This window comes from Camelina sativa, chromosome 16 (genome assembly GCF_000633955.1).
Source record: "Camelina sativa cultivar DH55 chromosome 16, Cs, whole genome shotgun sequence".
Taxonomy (NCBI): Eukaryota; Viridiplantae; Streptophyta; class Magnoliopsida; order Brassicales; family Brassicaceae; genus Camelina; species Camelina sativa.
The window spans coordinates 4460929-4479882 of record NC_025700.1 but is presented as its reverse complement, the minus strand read 5'-3'; the positions used below and the strand labels follow the sequence as shown (position 1 = coordinate 4479882).

At 32.6% G+C, this 18954-nt stretch overlaps 3 protein-coding genes across 4 annotated transcripts; 2 read left to right on the top strand and 1 right to left on the bottom strand.

Annotated features, from left to right (window-relative positions):
* On the top strand, positions 19–1670 carry LOC104749756 (transcription factor bHLH91-like). The gene is made up of 3 exons (XM_019238491.1): positions 19–714; positions 809–1252; positions 1413–1670. Exons 1-3 carry the CDS (start codon positions 19–21, stop codon positions 1512–1514), a joined length of 1242 nt encoding a protein of 413 aa, XP_019094036.1. The 3' UTR covers positions 1515–1670.
* Positions 6262–8578, top strand: LOC104749753 (transcription factor bHLH10-like). 2 transcript variants are annotated; one of them, XM_010471443.1, is made up of 5 exons: positions 6262–6372; positions 6638–6686; positions 6792–7660; positions 7748–8182; positions 8269–8578. In XM_010471443.1, the coding sequence occupies exons 2-5, from the start codon at positions 6680–6682 to the stop codon at positions 8368–8370; spliced, it is 1413 nt and encodes a 470-aa protein (XP_010469745.1). In that variant the 5' UTR covers positions 6262–6372; positions 6638–6679; the 3' UTR covers positions 8371–8578. The 2 variants fall into 2 exon arrangements, with proteins under 2 accessions (XP_010469745.1, XP_010469746.1); XM_010471444.1 differs by having other exon boundaries at positions 6638–6694.
* Positions 10956–11933, bottom strand: LOC104749752 (ethylene-responsive transcription factor 15-like). Its single transcript, XM_010471442.2, has one exon. The coding sequence runs from the start codon at positions 11847–11849 to the stop codon at positions 11115–11117; it is 735 nt and encodes a 244-aa protein (XP_010469744.1). The 5' UTR covers positions 11850–11933; the 3' UTR covers positions 10956–11114.

The following is an 18954-nucleotide window of genomic DNA, read 5'->3' as shown; positions in this document are numbered from 1 at the left end:
ATACCAACGGTGGAAGCAATGATGGACAATAATGGTGGTGGCTTCTGTGAGGCGGAAACAACTATTCCGGTAAGCCACCAGTTCCAACCACCTCTTGGAAGCACAACAAACAGCTTTAACGATGATCTTAAGCTACCAACAATGGAGGATTTCTCTGTTTTCCCTTCTGTTATCTCTCTCCCTAACTCAGAACCTCAGGACCAAAGCAACAACAACAACCATATGATCAACCAGATGATTCAAGACTCAAATTGGGGTGTTTCTGCAGACAACTCTGGATTCTTCATGAACACTTCTGATCCAAACACAGCATCAACTCAACAAATTCCTGATCTTCTCAGCCTCTTGCATTTGCCTAGATGCTCAATCCCATTACCAAGCTCGAACGTATCGGACTTAATGTCGGGTTCTTGCTTTGCGTATGACCCCCTTTACCACTTAAACCTTCCTCCACAACCTCCATTGATCCCTGCTAATGACTACTCAGGGTTCTTGCTTGGAATTGATACCAATATTACTACTCAAAGAGATGATGATTCAAATGTTGGGAATGAGATTAACATTGATAGCGGAATCATTGAGTTTAGCAAAGAGATTAGGCGTAAAGGGAGAGGGAAGCGAAAGAACAGACCTTTTACAACAGAGCGTGAGCGAAGATGTCACTTGAATGAGCGGTACGAGGCTTTGAAACTGCTCATTCCTAGCCCCAGTAAGGTTAGTTATTACTTATTACTTACGAAAAGAGTCTTTCTTGTTATAGTTTTCACTCAAAGTCTCTTAGCTTAATTTATATAATTTGTTTGTTTAGGGAGATAGAGCATCAATTCTTCAGGATGGAATCGATTACATCAACGAGTTACGCAGAAGAGTAAGCGAGCTTAAGTATTTGGTAGAAAGAAAAAGATATGGTGGGAGACACCAGAACAATGAGGTAGACAACAACAACTTGGATGATCAGAATAATGAAGATGATGTTGATGATGAAAACATGAATAAGAAGCCTGAGAGCGATGTAACGGACCAATGTTCAAGCAACAACTCGCTGAGATGTTCATGGCTGCAGAGGAAATCAAAAGCAAGTGAAGTTGATGTTAGGATTGTTGATGATGAAGTAACAATCAAAGTTGCCCAGAAGAAGAAGATCAACTGTTTGTTACTCGTCTCCAAAGTACTTGATCATCTTCAGCTTGAGCTTCACCATGTTGCAGGTGGACAGATTGGTGAGCATTACAGTTTCTTGTTCAACACCAAGGTTAGTGATCCATGAATACATAAACCGATCTTGATTTATGGATTTGAATCTATTTATATATTGGATCATTGATGAATATATAACCAATCTTGAATTATGGATTTGAATATGTATATTTTTGGAATGAGTTTTGGTGATAATGATTGAAATAAAAATGCAGATATACGAAGGATCAACAATATATGCAAGTGCAATAGCAAACAGAGTGATTGAAGTTGTGGATAAACACTACATGGCTTCTCTTCCCATCAATAACTATTGAATATTAGGCTAACTTAAATGTATTTTCTGACCCTTTTTTATTTTCTAATCCATGTTTACTCGTTTGCAAAACAAAATAAAAACTCATTTTGGAGCCAAATTTAAGTTTTCTAGTTTGGATATTTTTTTAATTAGTTTAATGTATTCCCTTGTGTTCTCCATTTCTTCTAAACCATTCTCTCTATTACTGGTAGAGGAAATGATACAGAGAACAAGTATTGATGATGAACTAGATCATAGACATATCCATAGTGTATACTTTTATAGGTCTCTCTACTAATCATATAAAAGCCTAGACAATCCCAAGTTATAAGAGATATCTCATACTCGTTAGACATTTTGTAACGCTTTGAGGATAGGTTTTGGTAGAACCAGGCCAGAGTTTTTAAACAGGGTTTGTAATCTACAATGTACAAACCATATATCTAAGCGGTTAAGCGTTTGAAAAACATTGATATGTCGACAACTTTAATGTACTCCCTTAACAGATAAACCAAATTGTTTGGTCCGGCACAACATTTCAAGTTTACAACTCTACTTTAAAAATTGATACAAACATGCTTACGAATCTTAAGATAGCATACGGTTTGGAAATATATAGGATGGGGACAGTATAAAACTAGCAGTGTACGATAGAGGTAGGTGACCAGAATTTTTCAGTTTCAAGTCAAGGAGTTACTTTTTGGATGTGGGACCTACCTATTCATCTTCTCTCAAACAAACTCACTTTCTTTGCTATAAACAGATATGGCATGATCTAACCGCAATTGGAAACTTCATAATTTTTTTTCATTTTTGATAAAAGGAAGTTAATAAAAAAAGATTTCAACATAAAGTTTAACGGATCCGATAGTTTTCACCTAATTACCCACAAACATCAGTTTTGCTCGGTTCACTATTTACTGAACCAACTAAATAAAATAATAAAACAAATATAACCTAATCTAAACCGAATTCAATTAATTAAAACAAATTAAAAGAAAAAAAAGAACATAATGATTTTCTTCTGTTGATCAAAGATTGAGCTTTATCTAGCTTGATGTGATACTTTTCGTGGGAAAATAGATCGTTTACCCGGAAAATATATTGCATAGTTCAAATAGTCATAAATTGTTATATTAATAAAAATTGTACATAGAAATTTGAGAAAATATTATAAAATAATGCAAAAAGCCTTCAATCTCTTATATAATAGAACTGAGAGAGTATTAAAATGAAAAATGAAAAGTTCATATTCAATATTAAAATGTTACAAGATAAAATCTAAAAACAAGTCTATTACTACTTAATTATTCTCAATAATTTATTAAAATTTATACATGTCTTATTACACGGGCGTTATCTAGTAATAATATAAAACTTACGTGAACTATGTATAAGAACATGCACACATGACTACGAAATTGGGATAAAAAACTTAACGCTATATCGAGACAAAGACAACATTTTGTGTCCTAGATGAGAACTAAAAAAAATATTGTCTAAATCTTGTTTATCTTTTTACCCTTCTTCTATATTAGTTGTCTCGATCTGCAAATGTCCTTATATATAAAACAGAGAGAGGATCTAGAGTCGTTAAACTATCTTTATGGAACGTTACATGATTGTAAACGAGAGGTTCAATGCCTTGAAGTTGCTCATTCCTGTCCCAAGTAATATATAAGGCCTTGAGATCAGGAATTCCATCCTCGCAAGAGGCCTCAATAAGCGTTTCAAGAAGCTTATGAGATTATGGTTACATCACTAATGATGTTCAGGCTTTACCTAAGCATGTACTGTTGCTTTCTTGTTTTTAACCTTTTTTGCCGAGAAACCAACTTATTAGATCGTAACTTTTGTAACACCACATCGTTCATATTATATGATATTTGCACTTTAGCAAAAAAAAAAAAAAGGTTAGTTATTTTTTATTTATATTTTATTTTTCAGTTTTATAACAATTAATCTTTCATTCATTATCTCCAATATATATCGCTTTATTAATTCACATAACATTGTTCAAGATGGGATCGATTACATCAACGATTTATATATGCAGACTAGTAAGCGAGCTCAAGTATTTGATTGAGAAGAAAAAATGTGGTAAAAGACACAAGAACATTAAAGTAGACAATGGAAACTCATTATATGCTATTAGGGATGTAGTCATGTAGAGCATCCATTCTCAACGATGAGACTTGATGAATATATGGAGAAGAAGCCGGAGAGGGATGATGTAATAGATCAGTTACGTACATTATGGGTGGAGAAGAAATCGAAAATAGTAGAAGTTTATTTTACGGTTATTGATAATGAAGTAACAATTGAAAAAAAGAAGAAGATCAGTTGTTTGTTTATTGTCTCCAAAGTGCTTGGTCAGTTTCATCTTAATCTTTACCATGTGGCTGGAGGAAATTTGGTGAGCACTAGAGTTTCTTGCTCAAAACCAAGGTCAGTGGTCGAGTTTTGATTATGTATTTTAAATTTGAATACATTGGATTGACCTTTGGTAGTGATCATGCACAAAATGCAGATTTATGAAGGATCACCAATGGATGCAAGTGCAATTAATTAATGCAAATAGCGTGATTGAAGTTGTGGACAAACACTACAGGGCTGCTTCCCATCAATAACATTTTAATAAGCTGATTTCATCTATTTACTGACCTTTTTTGTTTAATCTACCATGTTTACCTATTTGCAAGACTAAATAAGTACGTATTTTGGAGTCTGATTTTAGACTACAATATGGTATATATATGATCCGGTTAAAACTTTCTTTACTACTTAAAACTAAAAAGGTGTCTGATCCATCAAAACTTGTAATTTCCATTTTAAATAAGAAAGAATGATGTGGTAGCCTTTCTCAACAGCGAGCATGCAAATTCATATATGTAAAGGCATAATAATTCGATACTAAATATTCTGATTAACATAGAAAAAATAATGACTTTTTTTTATGATGATGAAGCAAATAATCATGGATGCTCATGGTCCATATAGTTTAAAGGTAGCCAAATTAAGCCTGTACACCATCCCGGGGAGATGTATCTCATTTTGGTTAGGGATAAATTGTGGCAAGTTAGACCAGTTAAATCAGGTTGGCAGAACAATACCGTGGTGCAAAATAGATTTGACATTTTTAATGAAACATCTTTATGTGGTTAAACGTTAAATAATTAAAAAACATTGATATAATTGATTACTTTAATTCTGATCCCTTACTGAAAGAGTTTGTTATATGATACAGACCGAAACCAAAACTTAAAGATCCATTACAAGAAGACTAATCCATCACTTTGGTCCTCTTTCTCCTTATCTGCATGCCGTGAACTGAGTTAACCCCATGACATGAAGCCCCCCGCAAATCCAAATCAGCTGCAAGATCAGGCAATAGAAGAAGAGGCCTCTAGTTTGTACATTTAGTTTTAGGATGGGTAACAGTGCTGTACCAGAGAAGTAGGTGACCATATTTTTTTGATAGTTTCTGTCAGTTACGATATTATCCTAATTCTTTTACAAAGTGAAATTATATTATCTCATTCTTAGAAGTGGGACCTACCTCTACTACTTCTCAAACAAACCCGGATAGCTCTCTCTCTCTCTTTCTTTTGCTGTAAACAGAAATCGCATGACCCAACCGCTCAACAAGGAAACTTATAGAAATATATCAATATAATACTTTAACAAAAACATAACTAGTTTCCTCAGGTCTCTCAGTTTATTTGGGTTTTTAATTTTTCAAATCATACATTAATAAATAAAAAGTAGCTTGAAATGTAATAAACATATATGATGGTCGATATATAATGAAAAATTATATCTTATCTTCAAAACAACCCCCATACAGTAAAATACTTTGTTTACTAGAGATTCTATATTATGTCTTCAAGTATCGATCTAATGATGTCATTTGATGATGGGTAGTTTAATTTTGTCATAAGTTCTTCCAGCTTGATAATAAGTTTTGTATTTTGGTTATTAGTTAATGGGCAAATGATCAATTTAAGAACAGCAACGTATCTTTAGTGAGCTAGAAACACTTCACTCTATATATTAACGATTAACCAATATCAACTTATCTTATGAGTTTGAGTCTTATATCTCTGCCATGAGCCCATGAGAGAGATAGAAGGCAAAGCTATGATGATAATGACGGAAATGTCCATAAAAGTCGTTTGCAAGGACCTGAGACTGAGAGATTCGGCTTGGGACCCATCTGTTGATCCTTCTAACCAACCTTAAAAATGTTTTGGCCACAATCACATGCTCCAACCAAAAAAAAATAAAAACAACATTTACATATTATTTAAAAAAATGACAGCTTTTGTAACGTGAAAAGAATATACAATGGTACCTTCTTTACAAATCCAACCCAAAAAATTAGCTAAGAAAAAAAAAAAGCCATCCTTATAAGTTTTATGTTATAATTGTTATGCTTTTGATACAACTATTTATAAACTGAGAAAATATAAAAACCAGTAAAATGCTTGAACCACAAATGAAAACCAAACTATGTCTCTAAAAAACTTTAGCTTAAACATGTTAATAATTTATTGTTATCGTTAGCTTTCGATTGGTGACATAAATCGATACCATACCGCTAATTTTTTTAATCATTTTTGTAATTACTATTAAATTGAAATTTTATATAATAATAATTACTATTTACCAATTGGATGCATATAATAATTTATCTCTTAATTTTGGTTATATACTACCATCAATTTAATAGTTACATTTTCTCACCTTTTCACCTTCTTCTATACTCCTACTGCCCATCCCCCCATCTGCAAATGTCCGTATATTTCAAACACAGAGAAGCAGAGGGACTCTCATGAAACTTTCCTTCAAGGAACAACTTAATAAACCATTGCAAGGTTGAACTTTTCCCCCTTCTTATATCTCTCCCTTTCTCTTAACTCAAACCCTAAACCCATTTGTTAATCTTTTGAATTCTGAAGAACATTTTCCCATGTTACAATCTTTCCTCTATCGTAGAATCTAAAAACCCAAATTTTGATTCCAAAGATTATAGATAAAATAGCAAAACTTGTTTGAAATTAGGTTCCAATTTCTGGTTTTTCCCCAATCTATCTTCTTAGAAAGATGGTTAAGTAAAAATGTTAACTTTTGATTTTGCAGGTGTTCAAAGGAATCCTTTTTTTTAGAGTCAATACCATCTTCATGGAAGGTCACAAAGTTTTGTTTTTTCTTCCATTTTCTCATCAAAGTTGGTACCTTTTGTTTATCTCTTCCTGTAAAATCTAAATCAGTGTTGCTGTTGTTACAAACGCAGAAGAAAAAGGAAACCTTTACGAGGAGATGGGTTGTTTCGATCCCAACACTCCTGCTGAAGTCACGGTGGAGACTAGCTTCTCTCAACCCGAACAACCACCACCACCACCACAACAACAACAACCGCCGCAAATACTTGTCGCCGGAAGCACAAGCAACAGCAATTGCAGTGTTGAAGTAGAAGAGCTCTCTGAATTCCATCTCAGCCCACAAGACTGTCCTCAACCTGCTTCAACACCTCTCCAATTCCACATCAACCCTCCTCCTCCACCGTGTGATCAATTCCATAACAATATGATTCACCAAATGGCTACACACCATCAGCAGCAACAATCTGATTGGGATCAGAATAATGGGTATCAAGATTTCGTCAATATGGTTCCAAACTCTGCTACAACTCCTGATTTGCTTAGTCTCTTACACTTGCCTAGATGCTCACTGCCTCCTCCTCCTCTTCATCATCATCCTTCTTCTATGCTTCCTAACTCATTCTCAGACATTATGTCTTCTTCCTCTGCTGCTGCTGTCATGTACGATCCACTCTTCCATTTGAATTTCCCTATGCAGCCTCGAGATCAGAACCACCTCAGAAACGGGTCTTCTTCTTGTTTACTTGGAGTTGAAGATCAGATTCAGATGGATGCTAATGGTGGTGTGAATATGATGTATTTTGAAGGAGGCCACAACAACAACGACAACAACGGTGATGGGTTTGACAATGGGGTTCTCGAGTTTAACACAACTGGTGTTGTTACTCGTAAAAGAAGAAGATCTAAAAAGTCTAACACTTCACCTACAGAACGTGAAAGAAGAGTTCACTTCCATGATCGTTTCCAAGACTTAAAGAGTCTCATTCCAAATCCAACTAAGGTATACATATACTTTGCTTTTAATTCAGTTCATGTGTATAAGAGACTATTATGTTAACATTGTGTTGTGGCTTAATAATCTCTGTAGAGTGATAGAGCATCCATCGTTGGAGAGGCTATAGATTACATCAAAGAGCTGTTAAGGACAATAGAGGAGTTTAAGATGCTTGTGGAGAAGAAGAGATTTGGGAGATTCAGGAGCAAGAAGAAAGCTAGACGTGGAGAAGATCAACATGAAGAAGAAGAAGACACTGTGAATTACAAGCCACAGAGTGAAGTAGACCAATCTTGTTTCAACAAGAACAACAACTCACTGAGATGTTCTTGGCTTAAGAGGAAATCGAAAGTAACTGAGGTTGATGTTCGCATAATCGATGATGAAGTCACCATCAAGCTCGTCCAGAAGAAGAAGATTAACTGTCTGTTGTTCACCACCAAAGTTCTTGATCAGCTTCAGCTTGATCTTCACCATGTTGCAGGTGGACAGATTGGTGAGCATTACAGCTTCTTGTTCAACACTAAGGTAATGAAAATGTCAGTAATATTTGAATCTGTTTTTTTTTTAAACTTATCAAACCAATTGAACTAATTTTTGATTTTTGGGGGCAGATTTGTGAAGGATCATGTGTGTATGCAAGTGGAATTGCAGACACAGTGATGGAGGTTGTGGAGAAACAGTACATGGAAGCTGTTCCAAGCAACGGTTACTAAGTTTTACCAGACACACTTGTGGGGTTAATTGCTTTTTTCTAATAACTTTTGTTGTACTCCCTCCCTAATGACTGATTCAGTTATTAGTAGTCACTTTGGTAATTTTCAAGTTATCTAAGCTAGAGTTAGAGTGCTGAAGAGGCTCTTGGTCTGGATTTTGTTTAACTCTACAAACTTCTAGCTTTATGAGAGTTTTAATTTTCGACCATTTTAATCTGTTTTGAGTTTTTACTTTTACTTTTTAACTAACTAATTGCTTTTGGCTTTTGTTTATCAGAAAAATGTTTCATTGCTTTGTGTGAGGCTGTGAGCTAAGCTTTATGGTATTCTTGTTCTTGGTACACTGAAAGTCACTGAAAGTCTGAAACATTGGATCAGAGTAATATTAAATGGAAATTGTTTACCTTTTCAAGACCAAAATCGTTTTTAAATGCAAAATAAGATATAATCATAGAACTAAATCAATAAATTGCAAGTACCAAAAAAAAAAAAAAAATTGTAAGTAATTTTAAACACCTCTCGGCCAGGGGTTATATAAGCTTTTGGAATAAAAACTTATCATGGGCTTTCTTTTGTAACTTCCAACTTTGGACATGATGGTTTGCTTTCTTCTTTTTTTGGCTCTGTTGTCATTCCTTAAACCCAGACCGGATTGCCTCAAAGAATTTTTTTTTGGCTTAGGGTGCGGTCTGGCCTGTCCGGTTCAAACCGGATTTATCAAGGAGGGTTTTAGAAATAGTGAAATATAATTGTAAATGTTAGAATGTTTATAATTCTTAAACAGTAGCTTTCTTTGTGTGCTTTTCACTTTTTCATTCTTTATGTCACACTAATGTTGTGTCGAGTCCAGTTCTAACAACTTTTCAACTCCTTAGTTCGTTCGTGCATTGTTTGTGTTCATCACTTCATCTTATGTTTAAACTCAGCCAAAATACTCCTTCACTAATAAGTCCTTTTTTCTTCTTTTACATCAAAACAAATAACCCACCACTTATAAACCATAAATTTTGTATATATTTTAGGTTTTTTTTTTTCTTTTTGATAATTGTATATATTTTAGTTTTACAGAATTGCTTCTATTCCGGTTCGCAATAAGAACCGGTTAATTAGACCATTAGGTTTCCTAACTAGGAAACTTATTCGCATCATCAGTGATGTTAATACAATGAGCCAATTTAAATGTGGTTAAATCATAGTACCTGCTTTATCACAAACTGGATATGATCCTCACCACGACTTGCCATTTGCCATCTAATCTCCGTCGTTTAAAAATTAATCAACCACCATTACTTAATTAATCACTCTTTCTTTATTTGTTAAGGATATGATTTTGTCTCAATTCTCTTGTCTTTTCCTCGTTGTCTATCACCCTTTTTGCTTATTCCCTATTTCGAACAGGTCATATACTCATATGTAAATTTGTCTTTTTTAATATATTTTCACGTTTTAAATAAAATTTGCTGTATCACATGTTTCAACTTATTATCAATTTTGGCTGGATAGAAAACAATTTAAAAACAGATAAAATATTTATTCATACGTAATTAAATCCAGGTAAGATCCTATTACACATATATTCAATTATTCAACCTCCATGTATTATTTTTATGTTTAACAAACCTCCATTTTCTTTTTCTAATGGTATATATCTCTATCTCTTAGATTTTATTATTTATAAACACAAACAAACAATCTCATTAATTTATAATCATTATTGTCTCACCAGATGCCAATGCACACTAGTGATCGATCTAACACCCAAATATGTCGTGTCTCAATCCATTTTAAACAATATTAGAAAACAAATATGGTTAGCAAATTATAAATGAATGCTAGCTTGCGTTTGAAGTATTCCTTTTTAGTCAAACTTATTATTAATCTTCAAAAACTCATATACAGTACGTAGACTACCAAATTCGAATATAAATTACGATGATAATAGTACAGATCCTCAAACATATTTGCATCTTTATGCGTATTGAACAACAAAAAATCTCATCCAACAAAAAGTTCGACATGTTGTTATGATTTAAAACGTTCATAGTGTAGATTGGGTTGAGAAAGCTTCGACGGAAAAAAAAAAAGTAGCAAAGAAAGTCAAACAACCAATTGATAATGAGACTAACAATAATGATGATAACGAACGCATCATTAACGACGTAATAACACAATATAATAAGAACGTCATAATATCTTTTATATCAAAAAAATAAATAAAAAATAATATAAGTAGATAATATAACATTTAATCATACCTCTAATCGAATTACCCTACAAATAAAAAATACTTTATAGTTTATCTTATCAACTTCTTTTTGGTTAGATTTTGTTATTCGAACTAAGAATATACCTTTATAGATTGGAACGACTTGATTGATTTTTAAGATTCACAGTCTTGGATCTACAAGAATCGCTAATTCGAGAAATTTTTATCCTCTAATATCTCTTACACTTGAAAACAATTATTAAAGCACAAAAAAATATATAAAGCAATTAAGGTGGACACACACACTTTCCAGCCATATAAGGCAATAATGGAAATTTTTGTTTTTCAAAGATAAAAAGTTTTTTTTTTATATATACACTTCAACATCACCATCGCCTCTATTCCAATAATTTCATTTGGATACAACAAACAAAAAATAAGAGAACCAAAGAAATTGCAGAATGAACAAAGAAATTTCAAGATCATTATCACAAAATTAAAGTTTAATAGTAGCTTTAGCTGAATACTAATTACAAGTTCAACATGAGCTCATAAGAAGTTGTTCTAAATACTCGGCACCTAAATCTTCAAATACCACAAGTGTACCACTTTCTTGCTTCACAACACTCTGCTTACTACTTCTTGATGTTGAAGAAGCAGATGAAGAAGAAGAGTAAGAAGATGAATTAGAAGAAGAAGAAGACGAAGAAGAGGATCTCTTCTTCCCTCTAGGCCGGTTCCTAAGCGAATGTTTCCTCTTCAAGGCCATAACCGGAGATCCTCCGTCATGAAGATTCACATTCTCCATTTTCTTGAGCGACTCTCTAACCACTTCCACGGGGAAATTAAGTGTCGCGAGAGATCCTTTCGTGGCGAAAGCTGCTTGATCGTAAGCAAGAGCGGCTTCCTCGGCCTTGTCAAACGTCCCGAGCCAAACCCTAATCCCGTTCCTTGTGGAATCTCTTATCTCAGCTGCGAATTTGCCCCAAGGCCTTTTCCTCACTCCTCTGTATGATCTTTCTTCTTCATCAATCCCAACCTTTTCTTCCTCCTCGGAGTTGGAAATTTCACTGTTTTGGATCTCTTCCTTCACCATCATCTCCGACGACTCAAATGAGAAAAAGTCATCGGAGTAATCGTGATAATTAGGGCACAAGAAAGATTGAGGATCAGAAGATTGATCAAAGAAACAACTCTCGTTCCATAAGAGTGATTCTTGTGATGAGCTCCAAGAACTCGGAGAAGAATACATGGGAGATTGGGAATATTCCATGAGTATTTTTTTTATTTTCTTTTCTCTTTTCTTGTTTTTGTTATCTATTCTTGTTTGTGGGCAATTATTTCAAAACCTAATCCTATATATATATAAGAGACACGGAATTTATAAGATATATGAAAGTGGCAAGTATTTTATTGTTATATTGTTTTCATAGGTCCTATTATTAGACAAATATGGCTGCCTTAAAAAACTAATAAAAATTCATATACAACCGCATGGGGACCAACCACAAAACTGGTGTCTTGTGTTTTTTTTTTTCAATTCAATTGAGGAAGAAAACATGATTTTATACGGATCTATCCCTATTTCAAAAGGAAAGAAAGGAAGAAAAAAATTGGTGTTTTTAGTTTCCACGTGGCGGAATACTATTTAGAGGGGTGACGTTAGGCGGCGAGATACCGACAAAATTGATGAGATCAGCAGTATCATGATGTGGCACTTGTCATCCACGTAAGTTTTGACAGACCTCAATTGTATTGTAGCTGTAGGACCTGCGCTTATTGTACTGAGTTGAGTGAGTCTCCCAGAGTTGACTTGAAACAATCCCCAATATATGTTATATTAGTACTCATAGATATATAAATTCTCTTTATTCAAAAAAATAAATATATATATATATATATAAATAGCATATTCGGTTTTATTACTAGCAAAAATTATCACAAACGCTATAAAACGATGTTTTTATATATAGATATAAATGTCATCGAGCAAAGCAATATTACAAAACGATATTTATATATGTACCATTTAGAATTCGGTCATTTAGTAGTACATATATACCTATATGTTGAAAGAATTTGTGAGGATATACTTTTTGTTTGAAAAATATTGTGATGGATGCTACGAAACTGACATATTACAATTAATCTAGAAATTAAATACAAGGTTTAAATCAATCTATTGTTAATTTATGGAGAAAATAAACATCTTCATCAATATTTTGAGTTAGTGAATGGGTTATGTCATGTTTTTTTGAAACTAGGGTAATAAAAATGTGAAGTCTTCCAGACGGACTGTAGTAAACTGATCCTTGCAAACAAATAAATCTAAAAATCCATATGGTAATTAAAGTCAGATGTTATGTATATAGTTTGTGTGTTTGTTTTGTTCGTCCGATTGAGATTGTCTTCGTGTTACCATTCTCTTATTTTTTATATATAAATCTAAGAATTTTTGTTTTGATAAAGAATTTAAAAGAGAAAAAGAGTGATCGAACTGTGGCCCCTAGAGAGTGGTCTTCTCTTGATCTGCCGACAGCCACTAATTTATAAATTTGGCACAAAGACAAAACAGATATTTCTGTCATAAAACCATTGGTCAATATTAATTGGTCATTAGTGGTTGGAGAATAGGGTTCTGTAATAAAGATCGACTGAAACGTCACAAAGCTTAACGAAATTGACTTTTTTTTTTGTGTTCTTAAAAAATCGGGAACTGAAATTGGATGAGGTTTCCTCGATACGACCATTATGATTGGAAACTTTTTGTATGGATTCTAATTCTATAATGCATATAACGGTTAAATATCCTGAAACCTGTGTTTAGCTAAATTAATATGTCTCTAAAGTGTTTTCTCTTTCTAAATGAGAGGAAATGGTTCTCGATCAGATTGAGTTATTGGTCAGATTGGGAGAGATCCTCTACATTATACTGAAAATGTTGTATTTACAAAAAAAATTACCTTCCTAGAGTTCGAATACGCTTACCGAGAACATTTACGTGGTATTGAAATGTAACTTGTATGCTAACACATTTATACGAGTTGATAACATCGAAGTATCATTTTCACTTTTCCAGGAAGTGTTTGACTTGGTGTATTATATGTTGTGATATGTGCAAAATTTGCTTGTTTCTTTCACGTTTGATAGACTAAAATTTGTCTGCTACATTAATTGATTCGGAATATGTGGCTGGCTTTCTAGATAACTTCTTGTGAATCACAAAATACACGTATCATATCAAATTGGCTAATAAAATTTTACTAGAGAGATCGAACTGAGGCTTCTCGTAGATATCAAATTGGCTAATAAAATATCTATTAGTTAAAATTTTACTTCTCGTAGATATATTTTTTTATAATAATCAATTACATTTTAAAATCGTCTTAAATTTTGAGTAGATATGTTTCATAATAATCAATTACATTTTAAAATTGTCTTAAAAATAATTTGAAATTATATATTTCATATAGCACAACGCATGCATGTGCAAACAATAGGAAAGTTTGACAAACAAAAAATTGAATAATTATAGCAGCTAGTTAGTTTAAATATAATGGTATGAATGTAATGAAGCCTTTTTGTTTTATTAAATTTCTGGCGTTTTCAAGCATCTGATACAATCATACAACTTGATGCTTATAATTGAGTATAACAGTATTTCTTTCCTCTTTTTAGACAAATAAAAATAAATAAAAGAAAAGTACTCTCTCTATCACAATAGATGATGTTTTAGGATTTTCACATAAATTAAGATTTTTTTTTAATGTTTAGTTATAAATGCATTCTTTATTTATAATAACATACTTTTATAATTATGAACCAATAGTAATCCATCAAACTTTTAAATTCTCATTAATTAATTCTTGAATTCACAATTTCTTAGCATTAATTGATTAAAATATATAAAAAATCAATTTTTGTAATAAAAGAAAAAATCATAGAAAATCATTTTTTTTATGATAGAGAAGGAATATTCATTAATGTTTTAAATTAATATGCGTTATATGACTAGTCTCTATATTGTTTTTCGTCCACATAAAGTTCTCATTCAATATTATTTAAATCTCATTCAATATTAAACCAAAAATCTCATTCAATATTATTTAAATCTTATGAATTAATGGATCGTACATGTTTGTTAGAAAGTCTTGTCTACTCTATATTATATAAAGGAAAGTAGAGTACCCAACCAATAATATCATGAAATGTTTCATAAAGAAATTGTTAATTGGACGTCCTTAATTAATGTTTCTACCTTTTTTTTTTTTTGAAACACCGTAGCTTGCTTTTCATTCATTCAAATAAGAAACAAGTACAAAGAAGGGTTCAAGACCCCAAGGTTCAGACCATGGCAACAAAAGATACTCCCCAATGTTATAAACAAATAGATACCATTCATTGATTTTAGAATCATGAGAGCTGTGAAGCAAGGAATTGTAAGCACATTGAAACATGTGAGATCATGATGAATTAAAGGATCATCCTCGAAAAATTTGCAGGACGACAGATTGGTCACGGTCGAAAGACAGTGTGACGTTAACGAAAGAATCAATGTTATAATTCTCACCGGAGCAAGCTGAACTACCCGAGGTAGTGCGATAGCAAGGATTCGAAGGACTAAGGTGTTGTAGTCAATTGAGGATAGCTTTAATACCCAAAGCGGAAGGTTTAGATCACTCTGAATAATTGTGACACCAATAGTAATCCATCAAACTTTTAAATTCTCATTAATTAATTCTTGAAATTCACAATTTCTTAGCATTAATTAATGTTTCTACCTAAGCTACACTTTTTCACGATTTTTTTAGATGAAAAAATTTAGATGTTTTAATACCGATTAGAGTGATAGAACAAGTCGTTTCCTTTTAATACAACATTATATATCAATATATATAATATTAATTATTATTTTTTTCTTTTGTTAACTCATAGAGTAAATCCCCAGACCTATGTATTATTATTTATTACATTGCGTTTGTATGTTATAGTGCACTAACTTTAACTAAGACTGAAAAATTAAAAGAATTCACACCAAAAAAAACAACTAAAAGATTTAAAACATATATATTTCAAAAGAATGAGTGGGTTGAACATAAATTAAAACCCCATAAGGATACTACATAAATGCTAATTAAAAAATAATCTTTAAAATACAAAAATTAGTTGGCATGGCTATTATTAGGATTAACATGCCTTAACCGGTTAATCCTTAAGAGATATTTCTGTTCATTTACATTCTATTTCTACTGTGAGCATTTTCATTTATTTCATCCTTTATCAAAAAAGTTAGGCTATTCTGGGAATTTGGATCACTCTCATACTACTAAACTCATTTTTTTTTGTTAAATAAAAACTCATTAAAGTATATTTTATTTTTCCTTCAAATAACCAACCAATTTGTTAACTGGTGATAGTTCATTAAATTAAAACGTAACCAACCAGTACAAGATATTCGGTATAATCAATAACAAAGTACAGACTACAAAGGCATACGATAATGTACTATTTCCATGTGCTACAAATGGAAAATATGGATATTGATTATTCCCCCATTACAAAAAAGTGGGAAAACAGAGAAACACACAAGAGGGAAATATAAAATCAAATTAAATTATTTCTGATTATACTATTTATGCTTTGATGAAGAGTGTTTTGGAAACTTGAAAGTAGCGGACAAGAGAGAGCGAGATTGCCTGCGAGACAAACAAAAATAAAATGGTTTTGTCCACTAAAGTGATTGATGTTTGACCTCAACGTCCAAGTGCATACCCCTTTTGAACATATATATAATATATATATATTTACATTTACATTCACAATCCATATTTGTAACGATACCTAGTGACATATATTATAACGACAATCAAAATTGATCAACATTTATTGCAAGGGGTCACCTTTGTTTTTTTGTGTGTTTTGGTTAGAGATTCTTCTAATGTAATTATCTTACATACGCTAGAATTTGAAAAGGATTTCTTTAACACAACGCAAGTAGTTTCTTTAAGAAAACTTTCATAGGATGTATATGGGGTCGAGAAAGATTACAATCTAATCATCATATCCCTCCCTAATCCCTATAATGAGAATTACTAGAGACTGCCCACTTGATGAAAATAATTGAAACCATATAAAGAAGTTAGATCTCTAAGAGAGTTTCTAGAATCACAAAGTCTTGTTAATTCATATCGTTCGTTATTTATTGTTTCTCACCACAGAAGCAAAACAAAGTCTATATATTAAAAGATTGAATAAAATTGTTTAGTTTAAATTGGAGCTGGGCTCATTGATGGTGGACCATTAGTTATATGGGCAACTTGAAAATAAGATAATAACAATTAAATAACTAATGAGAGAGAGAGAGACGGTGCATGAACAACACTCTAACTAATTCCTTTTTTCTTTTTTTACTCAAATTTGATTCTACTTTCACTTTATAACGTCCGACCCTGGCCTTGCTCATAGCGAGGGTCAAAGACCCGTAAACTAATTTATCATTGTTATTCTAATCGGCCAATTATTGTTTATTAACAAAAAAAAGTACCTCAAACATGCATGCGATTCGATGTCCCCACTAGATTAAGGATAACTATGATAAAACTTAGTGTAGATTCATTTCTGATTAGTGTACTTAACAGTTAGTAATATTCAATTCCTGGTGGAACTAATAATAATAACTGATCAACTTGCTTAAGGTAAGATAGATTTGTTATCCTATTTTGAGCGCTATACTTTCATAGATTGATAGGTTACATAGTTTTTTTTTTGTTAATATCTTTTGGAAACAGCTAGCACGGTCCCATATTTAATAATCTCTATTTTTTTTTTGGTCTGACATATAACCACCAGACGATTAACCCTCGATTTGCGGTGATGTAAGGATTTATTTAAATACAGTATTGCAAAATGCTTTAGTATGGTATTTGTCTTTAAATGTAAAATCTAAAACTAGAGATACAATTGTTATTATTTTTAATCTTAACATAAGAAGTTCAAGAATAAATGTCAAGTTTTAAAAGTCGGTCAATATTTGATAATTTTTTTTTTCTGTAGTTTTCTTTATTTATTGCAATATATCTTGCTTTTAACAAAGAAAAAACACTGGTCCTGATTTGGCTCCCTCATTTATAATTGAAGAATTTAAACGGATTACACTTTTTTTTCTTCATCTTTTATTTAAAAGACATTGTGCATCTTAATTGTCTATAATATATGGAGACGGTGACTATATGTTTTGAATCCTCTTTTCTTTGGATTTGTAAATAACAAAATCTTTAAAGGAGAAAATATTTAAGTTAAGATGACCATAAGTTACTTTAACTTGGGGTACTGTTTTATATTGGCATTCCCATTTGTAATCATTGACAGATATATATATATATATATATATATAATTCAAATGAGGGATATATATATATTCTTAAATGAAAACGTATGAATTTTTATTTTTGTCATCTAAAATTTTATTCATAAATTTGGTGTTAAACCAGGGTAGATTACAATAAGTAGAATAGAATATCCAAACAAGGAAAACATATGCGGGCGGATTATAAGAATGTTCCCAGAGTCATTAGCCCACAAGAGAGAAACCAGATTACCAACAAACGATAGTACAGGGAGAAGAACAAAGAACTAAGTTCTATATTTGAGCAAAGGCACGAGAGAGTCTACAAAGCTTTCCTATAAAACCTGAGAATATCGAGAGCACTAGAAGACCGGATAACCTAACTCCGCACCCAACCAGCAAATCGACAAAGAGGACAACCGGAACCCAACACGACCAGAGACACAAATACAACTTCCAACACACCTCATCAGCCGATTAGAGAGAACTAAAAACACTAGGGTCAAGGCCAAAACCTTAAAATCGACTGGAGACAAACCACGCAAGATCAACTATTCTTACATACGGACACTCGTCGAACCAGCTTCAGCCACCTACAGACTTAAAACTGACGACGTCCTCGCAAGAGAAGAAGTAGAGAACGATTCCACTGCTTCGACTAAAACCTCACTCTAAAACTTTCAAAAGGAAACTCGAAGGAAGGCTAGTAGGTGACTCAGCAACAAAATACCATCCAAATGACTCACTCCAAGAACGAACCTAAAGCAAAAACTAATCTCAAACCAGCAAGAGGACTCTAAGAAGAGGTAGAGCAAAATTCCAGATTCAAACCCCCCAACATATCCACAACCGAAAATAAAAGACCAAGAACTGAAACAACAAGGATAACAACTAAAGCCACCACCAAGCAAACTGGGAATAAACCAAACGAGCTTGACTTGATGCGAATGTAGCCAAAGATTACCTAAACACTTTCTAAACAAAGAGACCTAAGGCAACAATATCCGGACAGAAGAATACAAAGGCCAGATGT

Coding starts and splice junctions, on each gene's coding strand:
- LOC104749756 (XM_019238491.1), top strand. CDS start 19: ATGATGGACAATAATGGTGGTGGCTTCTGTGAGGCGGAAACAACTATT. Junction 715..808: donor TCATTCCTAGCCCCAGTAAG/GTTAGTTATTAC, acceptor TTGTTTGTTTAG/GGAGATAGAGCATCAATTCT. Junction 1,253..1,412: donor GTTTCTTGTTCAACACCAAG/GTTAGTGATCCA, acceptor ATAAAAATGCAG/ATATACGAAGGATCAACAAT.
- LOC104749753 (XM_010471443.1), top strand. Junction 7,661..7,747: donor TCATTCCAAATCCAACTAAG/GTATACATATAC, acceptor TAATCTCTGTAG/AGTGATAGAGCATCCATCGT. Junction 8,183..8,268: donor GCTTCTTGTTCAACACTAAG/GTAATGAAAATG, acceptor TTTTGGGGGCAG/ATTTGTGAAGGATCATGTGT.
- LOC104749752 (XM_010471442.2), bottom strand. CDS start 11,849: ATGGAATATTCCCAATCTCCCATGTATTCTTCTCCGAGTTCTTGGAGC.